Here is a 19,040-nt window from a genome sequence, read left to right on the forward strand (position 1 = left end):
CACAAGTTCCTGAACAACAAATCAACACTCTTAAAGCTACTACCTCCAACAGAGAATGCATTTCTCCTGCACCTGAAAAGGGCTGCTCTGGCAACACTCATTGACAAGAGTGCACACATCGCCAAACCACAAATTCCCTCATTTACAGAATTTGGTTGGTTTCTGGATAAGGGAAATGTAGTTCCACTTCCATCTACACAGCCAGCCTGGCCTGTGTCAATGGACAAAATGATATCATGTGGATGTGTCAAAGGCTGTCAGAAGAACTGTTCATGTGCAAAGAAGGCTGTCCCATCCTACATAGGGTGTCGTTGCCAGGGACTGGCAACCAAATGCAGCAGGATACACACTGCCACATTTGAGAGCAGTGATAGCAGCAGTGACTCATAAGACTAAGACTAAATGCCTAAAATGTCCTAAAATACCAATGTGTTGTAAATAATGTTAAATAAACATTTCCCCCCAATACTATTGTATGTCTAAAGAAATCTGATTTGCAATAAAATTGTAATAGTTATCTCCACACATCCACTGGTTATTGTTTAATAGCACCCTAGGCAATGCAGTAACAGCTTAGTTGAGTACTGTAAATCTGTTTTTCTTGTAAATGAGAGAAAGTAAATGAGTCCTAACCACAAAAAATCATTTTCCGCCTAAACTAAAACATGTTTAAAGGGGAATATTTCAGTATTTCTTATGGCAAATTGCATTCTGACTCTTTGGTGATGTAGGGTAGGCTCCTGGTTCATACCTCAGCTAATTTGATGAAGATAAGAGTGAGCATTATCAAGTTATAGGCTTTTTTTTGTCTCTTTTGCCCTATTCGGATTTGCCTTTTCAGAGATTGGGGTGGGATTTGTTTGAACCCACCCTGTAGCTTTCCAGTAGCTAGTTGACCAGGTTGTCCACCTAGGTTGTGATCAGTGATGGTCCTAGATATCATTTCTGGTGCACAACCTTTTACAACGCTCCAAGTCTGTAAAACCACTTTGCCCCCTGGGTATCATGACATTAGTGCAGGAAGAGTACCAGTAAGACGCCTAAGGGCGAACAGCGACCTCGACCTAAAGGGGAAGAGAGCAAGGTCGTGCAGGACGGAATTTGCACAGGACGGAATTCATTATTAATAAATATCGGACCAGTTACCCATATATAGAGGTCCCTGATACCCATATATGGCGATCCATGTATATGGAGATACGGGCATATTGGTTGGATTGGCGGTTCTACATTTTTTTTCCATACAACTGTACATTGTGCAAGTACAGTAACAGCAGGGGAACATGCAAAAATCTGAGCTTTCCGTGTGCAAAGGACATGCTTACTCGGTTACTCGTTATGTGAAAGTCCTTTGACGTCTATACGTCTGACATCATACATACAATCCCTTTTATGCCCATATATGGAGATCCCCCTCTGTAGAACCAACCGTGTTGTTATGGCCACCGGCCGAAGAACCAGGAAAATGGAATCGTGATGTGGAGACGGAGACACAGGATTGCAAAAACAGTACTTTAATGAACGTAGGAAAACGACAAACGTAGGAAGACACACTTGGGTCATAATAAACTGCAAACAAAGGTAACGCCGCACAGGGCTGAAATACTAACGACAGGAACTGGAAATCAGGGACCCAAGTAGCCAGGAGCGTCGACAGAGGCAGCAGGAATCAACAGTAGTTTAGCAGGTCAGTGTTCAGTGGCGAAACAGCAAACGATGCAAGAGCGAGGTGTGACTCGACAGCGGGCATTAAATCAGGGTTCAATTAGTCAGTCAGGGAGAACAGGTGAGGGAAAAAGGCAGGAGAGGGCAGGGGAAGTGCAGGGCACAACACGTGTGCTGCGAGACCCCAGACATACGTTCGTGCATGTCAGTATCTGTCTCTCAGTCCTTGTCCTCTTTTATGGGCATATTGGTTGGATCGGCGGTACTACTGAAAATGTTTGTTTTGTATAACTGTACATCAGGGATCTCCATATATGGGCATACAAGGGACAAAGGCGGAATGTGATGTCACAATGTGATGTCACAGATATCCAGGGTTTGATCTTTGATGAGGTGATGTCACAACAATATGACGTCACAATGTCAACGATGTGACAATATCTATAGAGTCTATAGCTATTGTCAAGGCCCGGGGGCCAAATCAGGCCCATGAATGAATTATCTTTGGCCCGCGGGATGATATTTATTTACTATAAGAACTCATGAAAATTATGCCTTTCCAGTAGTTTGTTTTTAAGCTTTTAGTATGTTATTTACAGTGTTTCCGTAGTCTTGGGTTGCGCGCCCCCGACGACCCATAAGCCGGGGTCTCGCACCCCCCCCAAGTTCACACCTCGACAACTGTTTTAACAAAGAGCTTATATGGATAATAGACCCGTATAGTAGGTGTTGAGCGACGTTTGCGACCCCACAAACATTGAATCACCATTGCACCACTGGTTATTTAGCATACCCAATAGTAAGAGAATCCGTTGAAAATTCTCTTCCATCAATTATTTGGGGTTTCAACCATATACTGACCTATTTAATATTGGATTCATTGCAGACAGACCACTAGGGTGCTAGCCCACCTTGTTTGCTATGTTTATTGAAGACCTTATGCCCATACCTAACACCATGCCAAAAATCTAAATCTTGTCACAGAGTGCGCAATTGTTATGATTTTTTAGATATAAATCCCAGGTTATAGGCAACTCAAGCTCCCGGCGGCCATCGTGGACGCCAGTCACGCCATCTTGAAAATGAAGCGTTTCTGTAATAGTGTATTTTCCTAAATCTATAGTATGTTCTCAAGCATGTCCAGAGGTACGAGAATCACTTGAAAAAGCATTTGCAATTTTTTTTCCATTCGAGATATAGCCATTTTAAGCTCCCCGCAACCATCTGGGACGCAATCTTGAAAATGGCAGCTTTCTGGGAGGTAGATTTTGGTAGATTTTTAGTGTTATTAGGCACACCCGATGCTACCAGAATCCATTGAAAATCCTTTTGTATACATTTTTTTAGGGTTAAGTGATATTTTTTCTTAGATTGACTCGCCTACAGCCTAACCAGACACTTTCAATGGAGCCCTAGTAGTACAGTCTGAGGATGCGGGGGTTAACTCTGTACTTCTTCAGGCAGCAAAACCAATATAGCAACTGCTTGCCTTTTTCCTCGTGTGCGTATGTGTGCGTGCATGCGGGACAGCTTCGCTGTTTCTACATTTTTTCGACACCCAACTCTAACCCTTACCCTAAACATAACCTTTGTGGGGTGAGTCGCTAACCCTCCCGATGCTCCTTTGTCAAAATGAGATTTCCCCCGGGCATGCGTGTGGGTGTGTGTGGGTGTGTGTCCCACTTGACCTCCTCCTCGATGTGAACTACAAGGAACTTGAACTCGCTGATCCTTCCCACTGCAGATCCATTGATGAAGACGGGCACATGCTCCCTCCTCTGCCTCCTGAAGTCCATGATCAGATCATGCGTCTAGTCGATGTTGAGGGTGAGGCTGTGCTCCTGGCACCAGAGTGCCAGTGAACCGACCTCATCTCTGTAGGCAGTCTCATTGTTGTTCATAATCCCCACTTATGACTGTTGTGTCATCAGCATACTTCAGGATGATGTTGGAGTTGTGTGTGGCTGCTCAGTCATGAGTGTACAGGGAGTACAGGAGGGGTGCAGCATGCATCCTTGGGGTGCTCCAGTGCTGAGGGTCAGCGTTGGATGTGATACTGCCCATTCTCACCACCTGGTCTCGGTCTAGTAGTCTAGTACTGCCTGCCACATGCTCCTGATGTCGCCATGTGAAACCGGTCTACCATCTTTGCAGTGAAAGCCCTCTTCACCCTCCTGACAGCAGCATGATTGCGGGACCTCACTGTCAAGTCGTCTTTGTATGAACTATGTCATCGATGCACTTAATGATAAAACCACAGACAGAGTCTGAGAGTTGTTTTGAACTCCTTCTCAACGATCGGCTCCATTTTAACCCACTGCTTGTCGGCTGGTAGCAGTGGCGTCAGTTCAGAAAAAGCTAAGGTATGGCAACATGACTGGTGTCTTGCACGTGCGCAAAGGCGCGTCATGTTGCCATACCTTAAGAAGTACATTCTATTTCCCCAATTTTCTACGGTTTCTTGGGCTGGATATGGTAGCTTGGAATGGTTGTTCAAGTGCATCTAAACTTGGAATGTTAGTAAACGTGCCACAATACCTTGTTAAAGTGACCATTTTGTTACATTTTGTAGTTATTTTACTGTAATTTAGCAACATAATACAGATAGACAAAGAGACATTCATGGATTTATATTTAAAGGTAACTTTTATTCTCCCCCCTGGACCCAGAGTATGGCAGCTGCATACCCCTGCCATACCCAATTGACGCCACTGGCTGGTAGAAGGTGGATGGAGCAGTGGTCAGAGATTCCTGGCAGAGACCAGTGCCCCAATTATTGCCAACATCTGGCCGCGAGTGTGCATGTGTGCGTGCAAGTGAGTTTGTGACTTTGGAATATGCTTTTGATAATTAGCTGTGAGAAGTGCTTCACTCACCTTAGAACTTTCACAGGTGCTGTTTAACCTCCTGTAGGTGCACTGCCCGTCACATTGTGGGCACATCACTATAGACCCACCTATCTCTGGATCACACACCTCCTTACTGTCCAATAACAGGAGAATGATTACACACTGTCCAATCACAAGAGGTTAACCCTTAAGTGCTGTTCGGGTCATTTTGACCCGTTTTACATTTTCATTTGGAAAACAAAGGTAGAAGTTTAAATTGTTTCCACCTGAAACTCACTGGCCTTAAAGATTCTTCTGAGATGAACATGTAAAAAAAATATTTTTGCACTACACCCATGCTACACCCCCCTCATATTTTTTGAACCTTAAGTGCTGTTTCGGGTCATTTTGACCCGGAAGCACAGATGCACAGAAATACACAGTATATGCCAAAACAGAGACACACAGTCACCCCCACTTGTCACCCCCACTTCTAACACCCCCCTTCCGAAGCCCCATTCCGAACCCCCCCCCCCCCCTTTCCGCACCGCCCCCCCCCCCCCTCCCCACACTTAACCCCTGATGCACAGAAATGCAAGGAATCATGTACAAACACAGATACACAATCACCCCCTAACCCCTTCCACCCCTCCAACCCTCCTCACCTCGCCCTTACCCCCTCCCCTCCAAACCCCCAAACCCAACCCCCCCCCCCACCTCCCCCCCCCCCCCGCCACCCCAGATGCACAGAAATAAAAGAAAGCATGTATACTAACACAGACACACAGTCACCTCTCTCCCCCCCTCCCCCCTCCTATCGCCCTCACCCCCCCCACACCCTTCACCCCCTCTCCTCCTCACCCCTCCCCTCCTCACCCCCTCTCCTCCTCACCCCTCCCCTCCTCACCCCTCACCCCTCCCCTCCTCACCCCTCACTTATCTGAAGTTTTCCTTGTGACTGTACTGTATATTAGGGGAAATTTTACATTATTTTACATACACATAAGGTGCTGTAAAGTAACACTGTATTTCAGGGGTGCTGTGGATGAAAATGTTGTTTACAGGGGTGCCCTGAGACCAAAGTGTTTGAAAACCTCTGTCCTAGTGTATACGTTCAAGTGTATATTCATATGTGACATTCATGTGTGTTCACATGTGTGTTCAGCTCTATGTGAGAATGATGTCCTGTTGAACCACAAGTATTCAACTAATGGGCATGTTGTTCATAAAAATATTGTCTGATTTTCATTTTGTCCTATAAGCATGAGCAATATTGCCCAGTATTAAATAAAGTAGTTGTTTTACATGAATTTCAGCTAAATCATTAAAAACGCCTAGCTCTTTCAGTGTTTAATGTGATATAGCAAAGCAAGAATGCAAACATTTACCATATATATCATATGAATTGTTTGGTATTGAGTCAAAGTCAATGTATCATGATGATTTGTTAAGTAAAAATTTATATTAGTGTTGTTTTTTTTAAACCAAATACCCCCCGGGTCAAAATGACCCGAACAGAACGAAGGTGTAGTGAATCTGAACAGAACTTAAGGGTTAAACACCGTCCAATCACTAGATAGAGGTTAAATACGGTACAATCACGGTACAAACTCATTGTTATGTAGTAGTAATTCTTAACTAGTCTTCTAACTATTCATATTCTTATTCTTCAGTAGTAATTCTAATCCAAGTCAATCAACATGTTTGCTGCATTTAGTTGTTGTAATTTATAATCTAGATGTTGAATTAACATAATTAATTCATAGAACAAATGCAAATGTGATATTGTGGATAATAGTTACTATACCTCCACGTGTTTTCTTCCCGAGTCATGACTCCATAAATAAAACATCCAAGGCCCACGATGGCAGGGAAGACCAGCATAAAAGTATAGAATCCCAACCAGGCAAAATACAGGGCAATCTTCTCCCCATAGTAGTTCCTGTGAAAAGCTTTAACATGAATATAGGGGTGCACTCCACAGAGTGTATATCTTCGCCAGGCTGGGTGGTCTACCCAGCCAGGTTTATGGTAAAAAACGAATAAATAAAATAAAAATAAGAAAGACTTAAACAAAAACTGAAATTAAAATAAGGTAACACTTCATAATAACTATTAGTTACCAGTAAGACTCCCTAAATCGGGAGATAAGCGACCATCAGGTCGCATACACAAACTTTAGAAGGCAATGGTAGCCAATCAGGAGGAAATCTGGGAAATGGGACAGATCCATGTTGATGACATGACTGTAGAGATACTGTGTACCACTTTGCATGATTTTAGGGCAAAATCTGTAGGAGCAGTGTCCAAAAATGTGTTTTGCAAGAATCAGCCTCACAGTGGCAAGATATTAGTAATCTACTAACTAATGACTTGTAAAGTATTTGCTAACCAGTAAGACTCCCTAATCGGGAGATAAGCGACCGTTAGGTCGCTTATCTATTTGAATACAGAAATAGGCCAAAAATTGTTTTTCAAAAAGCGTCCAGATGTTGGCGCTAGATGGGACAGATGAATTTTGATTACATAACTGTAGAGATATGGTGTACCAGTTTGCATGATTTTAGGGCAAATTCTGTAAGAGCACTGTCCAAAAATGTGTTTTTCAAAAATCGTCCAGATGGTGGCACTAGATGGGACAGATGCGTTTTGATGACATGACTGTAGAGATACTGTGTATCGGTTTGTGTGATTTTAGGGCAAAATCTGTAGGAGCACTGTCCAAAAATGTGTTTTTCAAAAATCGTCCAGATGGTGGCACTAGATGGGACAGATGCGTTTTGATGACATGACTGTAGAGATACTGTGTATCGGTTTGTGTGATTTTAGGGCAAAATCTGTAGGAGCAGTGTCCAAAAATGGGTTTTTAAAAAAGCGTCCAGATGGTGGCGCTAGATGGGACAGATGCATTTTGATGACACGACTGTAGAGATACTGTGTACCAGTTTGCGTGATTTTAGGGTAAAATCTGTAGGAGCAGTGTCCAAAAATTTGTCTTGCAAGAATCGGCCTCATGGTGGCGCTAGAAGTGAGACATGTGAGAAAGGTGGGGGTTATGCTTTGGCAGCCAAGGAGTGTGAGTGCAAAGTTTGGCATGAATCGGGGCAACGGTGGCGGAGATACCTACATACATATTTTATGTGCGCTGCAGTGGCAGGGGCACGATCACCCGCTACCCGTGATTACATGCATTGAAGTAAATAGCCTACAGCCATGTGTGTGCGTTCTTTAAATGGCATCGCACTATTTTCACTCCATAGTTGATCATGATCTGAGTGACACTGTCACGACAGCTTGTTGCTGCTGCTGCTTTCTGCCTCCGCTGCTTTGTGCAGTTGTATTTGTCATACGATGGTGTCGCGCATTGAAAATATCAGAGCTAAATGCTCACAAAATGTCGGAACTTGCAGCTTTGTGAGCTTGCATGACTGCTATGCTCGACACGCACCGTCATACGGCGAAGCACATATCCAGCTTTTCACAGCTGAAGGGAACGCTGTCTTGGTTCTCTCATCACTGTTGGCTACGGTTATGATGATAAACAGCCCGAGGTAATCTAAACCAAACCGGACCCATGATGTGACGATAATAAAAAAGGGATCGGAACTCCTAATAGTCGCGGAATCACGTGGATATTATACAATCATGCACCTTTCTGCCGCAGCAGACAAGTTGGTTGCAGGCAAGTCATCCTTCCTTTCGGCCCATCATCATGACATAAAACAAACACAGTCCCTCAGACCTGTAGGTTTGCATATTAAGTTTTAATGAGATGTAGGCTAAACCCCAGATCAATTGGGCAACTACATCGCGCTAGGCAAGCAGATCACTCGCGGCCACTTTATTCAGTTGTGTGTCGGTGTCCTCCTCACTGTGAGTGTGCGTGCTCCAGCCGGCTGCCGCCGCTCCATGTGTGTGACTTGACGTTTAGGTGGAAACAGTGCTGTATGCATGCCGTAGTTCTGTCCTGCTGCTCACTGTGTGCGCTCTTGTGACGTTGTTTTAGGCAGAAACAGGTGTATGAATTTCACAGTTAAATGTCACCCGCCCGTCACCCGCCCGTGTTTAGTCGCGCACCGCCCGTCCCCGTACCCGCACATTTATAAATTTAGTAAATATTCCGCCCGTCTCCGCCCGTCAAACACGGGTACCGTCGGGTACCCACGGGGCCCCGACCCGTTGCAGGGCTCTGGCGCCAGGGGGTCCCTGGGGGTCCCTGGAGCTCCGGGGATGCCTGGAGGTTGTGGTTTGGCAGGCAAAGAGTTTGTGTGGAAATTTTGGCATGGATCGGGGCAACGGTGGCGGAGATATGACTAGTTGCAACTTTAGAATAATTTCCCAATAATGTATATAAACTAGGAAAGAAAATAATGTAGAAACTGTGTGGGTTTGCTGAAACCACATAAAATATGTTTAGTAGAAACCAGTAAGACTCCCTAATCGGGAGATAAGCGACCGTCAGGTCGCAGCGTGATTTTAGGGCAAAATGTGTAGGAGCAGTGTCCAAAAATGTGTTTGAAGAAATTGGCCTGTTGGTGGCGCTATATGGGACAGATCCATATTGATGAGATGAGTGTAGACATACTGTGTACCGAGTTGCGTGACTGTAGGGCAAAATCTGTAGGAGCAGTGTACAAAAATGTGTTTTAAAAAAGGGGCCTGAAGGTGGCGCTATATGGGACCAATCCATGTTGATGACATGAGTGTAGACATGCTGTGTACCGATTAGCGTGATTTTAGGGCAAAAATTGTAGGAGCTGTGTCCAAAAATGTGTTTTGCAAGAATCAGCCTCATGGTGGCACTAGAAGAGAGTCATGTGTGAATTGATGGGTGGAGGTTGTGATTTAACAGGCAAGGAGTATGTGTGCAAAATTTGGCATGGATCGGGGCAACGGTTGCGGAGATATGAGCAGGGCAAAAGTGTGACGTGTGACGTGTGACAGACAGACGGACTGACTGACGGACGGACTGACTGACGGACAGCTGGTGGAGGTTTTGATAGTAAGTGCGACCTGACGGTCGCAATAACATGTGAGAGAAATGTTCCTTCAAATGTACAAAAGTATACATATCATGAACTATTAATAGTATTGTGTAAATAACATCAAATTGGCAGCAACATTACATTCTGGGTATTCAGGTGTGAATGAGGCTTTTACCTAATGCGATCAAGCGGTTGGATCGTGAAGAGGTTTTTGAGGTGAGCCCAGTCTTGGTAGAGTTTAAGCCTCTCATTGACCTTTGGAGTGGTGCTTGGGTTGCAGCTGCGGCCCTCCCTCTGAGGCAAAATTACTGAAGCCTGTAATTTATTTAAAATGAGCAAGCCAGCAAGGTTAATATTATATAATAGTGAGTAAAAGGTATAATCTGCCATTAAATGTCAAATGTTGATTAAAAACTTCCTACGTTGTATAACCTTACTGATAAGTTCCTGGCTGTCATGTGTGTGTGCACATGGATCTGTACATATTGCCTCTGGCTTTAAGTTGGTCATGGGCAGTGCACTCCTCTTCAAGCTAATACATACCACCAACCTCTTGGGGGCAGCATACACATCATAACAGAGACTGTCTGACACAATCAGCTATATTTTTGTCCATGCCTTACCCCTTGTTCCCAAACTTCTTTGCCTTGTTTTTACTAAAAATAAATAAAAAAATAAATAAATAATGAAATACTTCAAATAGCCGGTCTACATCGACACGTTGTGGAATTGTAGATGAGCTATTTGAACTATTTAAACATATTTTCAAAATAGTTAAAAAGCAAATAAGTTTAGGGATAGAGGTAAGGCATGGACAAAAAAAGGGCCTAATGTGTGTTAATGACGAGCGTCTCGTACCGGCATACGTCAAAGTATAAACCAAACGTATTGAGCCATGAAAAGCAACACAACTCTGTGTTTGGTTTGTATGACACACGGTTTGGATGTATTGATGTCTTTCAAACCAAAATGCTTATGTAAAATGATATAGCCTAACAAATCTACTTGTTGTCGGTTATTGCAGTGAATGGATATGAATCATATAATAATACAGCAGCATTGTATTATTAGCCTAAAAGTACACAAATGTATATTAGCCTACTTAATCATATTGTTTTGCTAATGCTATTAGTTATGGCTGTCTTCCACAGATTAATGGCTGGGCCTAAACTAGGCCAGGGCCTATCAAATTAAACTGTGTGTGTGATAACATAGTACATTGTTGCCTTAACTGGTGTAGCACCACCTGGGGAAAAAAAATCACCAGCCGCCACCGTTGGGTTGTCATCAATACAATACCTTGAGGCAACACAGGGGCACAGTGGGGGGAAATAGTGAACTCTTTATTTCAACACACTGTAGCCTATATGCAATAGAACACCGGCGCCTAACTCTGTCCCCACTAGGGGGAGCACACAAAATTTCTGGTATTTTCGGGTAAAAAGTCGGCTAAAATGGGTATAACGTTGGCTAAAACAGGTTTCCTTTATTTTAAATCATATTTTTCCTTTCACAATATTATTTCGGGTGTCTTTGGGGCTTTGGGGCATTGGCTATGTTATGCTAACTCCAGGTAGTCAGTTGTTCATATTATATTGGGGTCAGGTCCAGGTCTTCTCACACATAATGGAGAATAAGCAAGTGAATTGTCTCCTTAAGCCCTTATCAGAGTCTGCGGTGAAGAGCCTATCACTGCACATTTTAGGTGATAAGCTATCCACCTAAAGTGAGAAAACAAGAAGTGAGAAAACAAGTGGAGGCCATCATAGTCAGTCACGGTGAAGTCCTATCACTGTGACTGACTGGTCTAGATCGACCAATCAGTGAACGGGGTGATGGTCCGATCTGTCTGATAGTAAAAATCAAACCTCGGTTCGAAGTGAAGCGGTGAATTTTTATTCTATGTGTTCTAGAGCTATGAAATCTGTGTTCTAGATCTATACATCCTGTGTCCTTGATCTATACTTTCTATGTTCTTTAGTTCTATATTTTTATGAATTCTGTATTCTGAATGATTTTGTCTGGAGGGCCAACTTGTCATGTGAAGCTTGACCAATCCTCAATTCTGCATGCACGGGACATGTACGGGACAGACAAAGCCACTCCTTGAGAATCTATGGGAATCCTCAAATATCAAACCTCGGTTCGAAGTGAAGCGGTGAATTTTTATTCTATGTGTTCTAGAGCTATGAAATCTGTGTTCTAGATCTATACATTCTGTGTTCTAGATCTATATTTTCAAAAAAGTATAGTATGAATTCTGAATGAATGAATGATTTTGTCTGGAGGGCCAAGTTGTCATGTGAAGCTTGACCAATCCTCAATTCTGCATGCACGGGACATGTAGGGACATGTACGGGACAGACAAAGCCACTCCTTGAGAATCTATGGGAATCCTAAAAAAAAACATGTATGGGACAGACAAAACCACTTCAAAAACAGAGAGATACTGTATGTCGGGGTTCGCGGTGGATAGCTCTTCACTGTGAGTAATGACGTAATGTTGTCGTTTTATGACTTAAAAAGACTACACCGCGGTGGATAGCTTATCACCGCGGTGCTTACTATGATAGGGGCTTTAGTATCTTCTTTTTAGCCTTATTATAGAAGATTCAGAGTATAACTGAGGCTTGGGAGCGACACAATCCCAGGTCAGTTAAGACCCAGAAAGGGATGTTTGTAAGTGAATAAATCCTGAGTCAACTCACATCATGAACAGGATAAGCATCCTCGTACACTCCTGTAGCCAGCAACTTTTTTGAATCCTTGTAGTTGAGGATGTAGTAAGCCTACAACATGAAACATCTGATTAGTACAGTATGTTTAATATTAATGTTTAATAATGAATTGTTGTTGTTGTTGTTTCTTTTATATTTCTTCTCACTATTTTGAAGTGTTAAACACCTAAAGCTAGCCTTACACCTAACAACTCTGAAAATATTTCTCAGTCATAATAAAATCGAGGTGAGTCGCGGCGCGCTCCTGTGATTCAGTCGTTACTCATTCGTTAAATGTGAGGTAGTAGTCCGACTAAATTTTTAGCTGTTGGTGCGGCAGCCCTTTATTTCACTGCTTATCATAATAGCACATTATTCCAAACATTCAAAGTTGATAATAAGTTGATAGGATCAATCTGTGCCGGCTATGGAGAGGAGAGGAGAGAACGGGAGAAGAGAGGGCTGAGGGAGGAGGCCGGAGGGCGGAGCTCGGTGTGTGTGCAATCTGTGCATGCAGTGATGGAAAAAGTACTCACATGCTTTACTCAAGTAAAAGTATCAATACTGCGATGCGACGCGTTGTGAGCTTGTAGATTGGCTATTTTCATTTAGCCCAATAGGGCTAAAGTGGTTAATGTTTTATAATACTAGAAGCTCGGCCGCCCGAGCGTCTAGTCGGCGCCGTGGCCAACTCGGGAACAATGTAAATAGGGGATGAATGCCCCGCCCTTTAATGCAAACCCCATTATACCTGTTGTCATAGGATCTGTTTTGACCTTCTGTTTGCGTGTGTCCATTCATGCCCATATATGGGGATATCTATCTGTCTACGTCCATTTTATGTCCATATATGGAGATCTCTGTAGGACCCGTTTTGACCATCTGTTTGCCTGTGTCCATTTATGCCCATATATGGAGTTATCTGTCTGTCTGCGTCCATTTTATGCCCATATATGGAGATCTCTGTAGGACCTGTATTGACCATCTGTTTGCCTGTGTCCATTTATGCTCATATATGGAGATATCTGTATCTGTCTGTCTGCATCCATTTCATGCCCTTATATGGAGATCTCTGTATCTGTTTGTCTGTGTCCCTTTATGCCCATTATGGAGATCTCTGTATCTGTCTGTGCCTCCGACTGTGTTGCAGACACAGTGCTGGTTCCCCCTTTAAAGCAAACCCCATTATACCTGTTGTCATAGGACCCGTTTTGACCATCTGTTTGCCTGTGTCCTTTTATGCCCATATAGGAACATCAGAATACGTAACCATGGCATTTTTTGTTGACTCGTGTGGCGTACGTGATCTCAGAGCCTTTTATGATGTGATGTCACAATGAGTCAGCGCTTGCACCGGAACAGCCTGATGTCAACAATCAGCCCCGCATAAGGAGATTCCGAACGTTTCGCGCCGGTTCGGGAAAACCGCGCGTCGGATCGGGTCGAGGCCCGGCACTGCACTCCGCGCCGCGGCGGGGAACGCGCGTGCCGGTGGGACGAATGGTTCTCGAGATACGCGGATTACAGACAGACAGACAGACTTCTCGCATTTATAGATAGATTATAATTTATATCTGCAAAGTAGTAACTGACGTTTTCAAAGTAGTGTAGTAAAAGTACAATATTTTCCTCTGATGTAGTGGAGTAGAAGTAAAAGTACTGAAAACTGGAAATACCTCAAATTTACTTAGTTAGCTACTTTACACCACTGTGTGTGTGTGTGTGTGTGGGGGGGGGGGGGGGGGGGGATCTTGAATCAGTCTTTGCAAAATCTTTAGATCTAACAACTGATTTTTTTTTTTAAATCATCATTCAGTCTTGATTTTTTTTTTTTTAAATCATCATTCAGTCTTTGGAAAGTCTTTTTTCAAATCTTAGTGTGAGGGGGTCTTTTAGAAATCTTTCCAAATCTTTCCAAAATCTTTTTAAAAGTTGTTCGATGTAAGAGGGCCTTAAAGTAATGCGACGTAACATTCATTTTCATATGTATTTTTGGCAACATATGTTTGGTGACACCTATTGCGACCTATGTGTGGCCATTTAGGCGTTTGGAACCGCAGTCTTGCACTGTAGTGTATTATAATCTATTGTTTGCAATGCTTTGGGCAAAAAGACAACAAAATCAGAATCTCTGCCTACGGATGTGTCTGCTCAAATCCAAGAATGGGCTAAAACTGTGTGGAAACATTTAAAAAAAATCGAACCTCTGTTCGAAGTGGAGCTGTGTGTGTGTGTGTGTGTGTGTGTGTGTGTGTGTGTGTGTGTGTGTGTGTGTGTATTGCAGTTGATGCTCAGGGCAGGCTAGACTCAACAGCACCTATCTGGTCACCCAGGATCATTGTGTACCGATTTTTGTGACATTTGAAGAAAATATGTAGGAAAAGGAGCAAAAAGTGTGTTTTGGAGAAAATTCAAGATGGCGGAAAATCTATCCTGGCGCAAATGGGCGTGGCCTATATGGGGAGATGCGTCTTGACCCAAGGAATCCAGGGTAAAAAGAATTTTAATTTTCCGGTCTTACGGTTCAAGAGTTACGGGGCAAAACGCAAAGTGGGCCGTTATAGCGCCACCATGAGGCCGAGTGATGTAATTATTTTTCGATTCATTCTTAAAATCATTATGAATCTCCTCTCCGAGGTTTGAAACTGTAGCTCCTATGCTTTGCGAGAGAAAAAATACTTGAATGTGATGTCTTGCATTGTCCCATTATAAGTCAATGGGGACAATTCAGCGTCGTTTTTTGCCGATTATGTCGCCATTGTAAGGCGGATCGGAAAGAAAGTTACTAGCACACCATTCCCCGGCCGAGCCGCACGTTTTTGATGCATATATTGCGGGGGGGTGGCGTAAATGGTGCGGGGACTAGTAGCGTGCCGAAGTTTAGGCTAGGGGGTCTTCAACGTTTTTCAGGCCAAGGACCCCCTTGGTTAAGAGAGAGATGGAGCAGGGACCACCATAACCTTTTCATAGATTCCATATCTACAAGCTCACAAGCTTGTAGATCGGCTATTTTCGGCTACAGTTTCTCAGGATATGGATGGACACTAGGGTTCAAGTGGTTAATATTAAACATTGGAAGATTTGGAGGACCCCCTGTAGTAACTCTGTCTAAGGACCCCCCCTGTTGAAGACCCCTGGAATAAATGGTATTAATTACCTTTGAGTGGAAATTCTGTTCCCTAATCCTCCTCCTCTGATTGAGTCACGGACTGCAGAACATGTCAATAATATCCACTTGCTTCTGTAGCCTACAACTCTTTTATTTTTTTAATTGGGGTGGCGGGCCCCACCAAAGAAATCAGATATTAGTTTCAGAGCCATTCTGTAGAAATTACCGATAACAGCCCTAAACGCCAAAACAGACGGCAAAGAGAAGATTCTTCATGCCTGCTGCTAAAAAGTAAACAGGAAACAGCTGTCCTCAAAGCAACTAGTCTGGATCACATTGAGTAATCAGTAGCACTTGTCAAGAGCAATAGAGTGTCTTCTCAATCCGGTAAGCATTTCAAAATAAAAGTTTTCTTTATTTTTATTTTTTATTTTTTATTTTTTTATTCCCCGGAGCGGTGGCAGGCCCTAATGCCTCCGGGCCCTAATGCGACTGCATCGGCTGCTTCCCCTATAGCTCCGCCCCTGATGCCATGTTTATATGAGTAAACTCTTATTCATGTTTATTCCCATTCATTTTTAATGTAAAAAAATGTCTATTGTTTTTATTTGAATTTTTTTAGCAGGAAGTTTAGCACCTGTAATATTTCAGAAATGTTTATGTGGAAATCATGCGTCTAAGCAAAAGTGCTTAGAACTGTAGGCCTATATACTAGTAAGACAAGTGATGTGGACATCAGGGTTGTGGACATCAGGGATCTCCATATATGGGCATAAAAGGGATTTGTTCCCCTGGCATCACAGGGATCTCCATATGTCCATATATGGGCATAAAAGTGATTTGTTCCCCCTGGCATCACAGGGATCTCTCTAACAGGGCATCATTAATATTGATGACATCAGGGAACTCCATATATGGGCATGAAAGTGGTTCCCCTGACATCACAGTGACATCAGAGCATGATGACATCATGAAGACACATTTTTAAGGTTTACCAATAGAAAAATGTGTACACTTCTACACGGACACGGACAAGCTGTGACATGTCTCATGGTACTGCGACCTTCGGTCGCAATTATTGCAACCGCAGGTCACAGTTACCTATGAGAACCGTCACACCTCCGTATGTCCTTCTGTAACGCTTCAATGTCTATACTAGTCTACAGCTGTTGTCACATTGTTGACATTGTGACATCACATCGTTGTGACATCACCTCATCAAAGATCAAACCCTGGATATCTGTGACATCACATTGTGACATCACATTCTGTCCTGGTCCCTTGTATGCCCATATATGGAGATCCCTGATGTACAGTTGTACAAAACAACATTTTTCAGTAGAACCACCGATCCAACCAATATGCCCATAAAAGGGAACAAGGACTGAGAGACAGATACTGACACGCACAGATGCATGTCTAGGGTCTCACAGCACACAGCTGTGCCCTTAGGTGTCTTACTGGTGCATTGCATTGCATTGCATTGTACACTAATATGATCCGAACTGTGTGAGGCTATGATGGTAAAATGAGTATTGGAACATCCAATGGCATAATTAAGCATATGCTTTCATCCACTTAAATGATCAGGACCTCACCATCCTGATCCTCATGGACGGTGTGAAGGTTTCATCATTATTGCAGTCGATGTCGAAGTGGCCCTTTAAGTGATCCTCGAAGGGGGCAGTGAAACGTTTCTTTTTGAAGAGAAACTCGCTGGGCAGCCATCCGTGGAGCAAATTTGCACATTTGCCAAGCAAGTGCTTGTTGGACTTTTCCTTATCGGACAGTCTGATGGGCAGCTTGATGTGGAGCCACTCTGCGGTACGGCACAGCAAGTCCCATGTCATGTGGATCTTCACAAACACCAGCTTGGGATCACTCTGAAGGTAAACTTAATGATTATTATCGCCAGTAATAAAACTATTGGACAACATTTGGTCAAAATGAATGAAGAATAAAGAAAGAAAAAAATTAAATAAAGCGATACATAAATTAAAGTGCAAGTTGACTTTGAAATTAAATAATGTTCCCCCGTTTTTTTTTTCTTTTCTCCAGATTTAGCCTGTGCTCTAATAACTTAACTATTGTGCCCGAGCCGGGGACCTTCGGGGTCGCCAGCTATAAATGGTTTTGACCGTAGCTTTTGAATCAAATGAGCTACAAATGCAAACTTGGTGTCTATTTCATGTTTTTGACCATTACAAACATATCGGAATGCTTATCATTATGATTGGGTGTGTCTATAACCCTAATTTGCATATGTAGGCCTATATGTATATATATATATTAGTGTGTGTGTGTGTATGTGTGTGTGTGTGTGTGTGTGTGTGTGTGTGTGTGTGTGTGTGTGTGTGTGTGTGTGTGTGTGTGTGTGTGTGTGTGTGTGTGTGTGTGTGTGTGTGTTATAACCTAACATTTTGGCAAACTTTGTGTTTTTGAGTGATAATTGTATTTATCAGCCAATTTAAAAAAATCACATTAATCGAACCATCTTAAAACCACTGTGCACTTACTGTGCACTCACAGTGTTCTAGCTCCATCCCCATAGCCTTCAGGCTGTCTTCATATTGTTCCTGCAGAGGAAGAAGAAAGCACACAGGAAGTGGTCTGAGTGAGTCATTGGGCACTACTTTTGTCTGTGCCTTACCCCCAGTCACTAAACCTTGTTCCATTTTTGTTTTCACTATCGCCTAAAAAAAATAAAACAGCCGATCTACGCGTTGTGAACTTGTAGATCAACTATTTGAACTTTTAAAACATGTTTTTCAAAATAGTATCCTGCTGTTCCCTGTATGTACAGTATGTACAGTATGTTCACTGCTGGGTCATACAGTATACTACAGTATGAGCAATAGAACAAACCTGCTGCAGAAATAGACCTCCCAAGAGGTCAACATTTTGGTTTCAGAATAGATAATAACACAAGATTGAAGTTGAAATCATATTACAAATCATTGTGCAAGGCAATGCATGTTATCCCTATATGCTCATGTATTCCCATGACCATGAATGCCTTTACAAATAAAACATTGCTCCCTTGGGTCCTCACAGCAATAAGCATGCAGGTTAAGTGTTAAGTTCACCAGTCAGACGGTTCTCGAGATACGGAGGACACGCACGCGGGGACACGCACGCACACGTGCACACACACACACACACACACACACACACACACACACACACACACACACACACACACACACACACACACACACACACACACACACGCACACACACACACACACACGCGCACACACACACACACACACACACACACACACACACACACACACAGCACATAGTTACACAGCACATTGGGAGATTACAGAGCTGCTATTTTCGCTGAATGTTCATCTATTATGACATGCCCAGAGCAGGAATGCCAGCGTTTATGTGCTCTACCATTCAACTAGATTAAAATTAAGGCTGTCACGATTCCGACTGGAATCGCGAATCAAACCGAAATTTATGTTCGATTCAGTGAATCGTAATAACAACTCGAATCGCGATTCGCGTGTGGGCGTGCATGCGTGCTTCCGACGGAGGAGAGGGAAAAAAAAGACAGGCGACAGATACACACACTGACTGAGCACGTACAGACCGCAAACAGCAGAGACTCGCAGTGAGAGAGAGAGAGAGAGAGAGAGAGAGAGAGAGAGAGAGAGAGAGAGAGAGAGAGAGAGAGAGAGAGAGAGAGAGAGAGAGAGAGAGAGAGAGAGAGAGAGAGAGAGAG

The 19,040-nt window shown here is 43.2% G+C and overlaps 1 protein-coding gene across 1 annotated transcript in view; it reads right to left on the bottom strand.

Moving 5' to 3' along the window:
- The window catches only part of LOC308281575 (anoctamin-6-like), a gene marked incomplete at both ends in the record, with an annotated part of 64,482 nt that overhangs the window by 27,838 nt on the left and 17,604 nt on the right, over positions 1–19,040 (bottom strand). The window contains 5 exons of the mRNA XM_080721802.1: positions 4,542–4,647; positions 6,301–6,435; positions 9,654–9,772; positions 16,903–17,187; positions 17,821–17,880. Of these exons, the coding sequence (XP_080577928.1) occupies positions 4,542–4,647; positions 6,301–6,435; positions 9,654–9,772; positions 16,903–17,187; positions 17,821–17,880 (705 nt within the window). The remainder of the gene's footprint in view (positions 1–4,541; positions 4,648–6,300; positions 6,436–9,653; positions 9,773–16,902; positions 17,188–17,820; positions 17,881–19,040) is intronic.

This window comes from Nannobrachium achirus, assembly GCF_963921795.1.
Source record: "Nannobrachium achirus genome assembly, chromosome: 3".
In the NCBI taxonomy this organism is placed as follows: Eukaryota; Metazoa; Chordata; class Actinopteri; order Myctophiformes; family Myctophidae; genus Nannobrachium; species Nannobrachium achirus.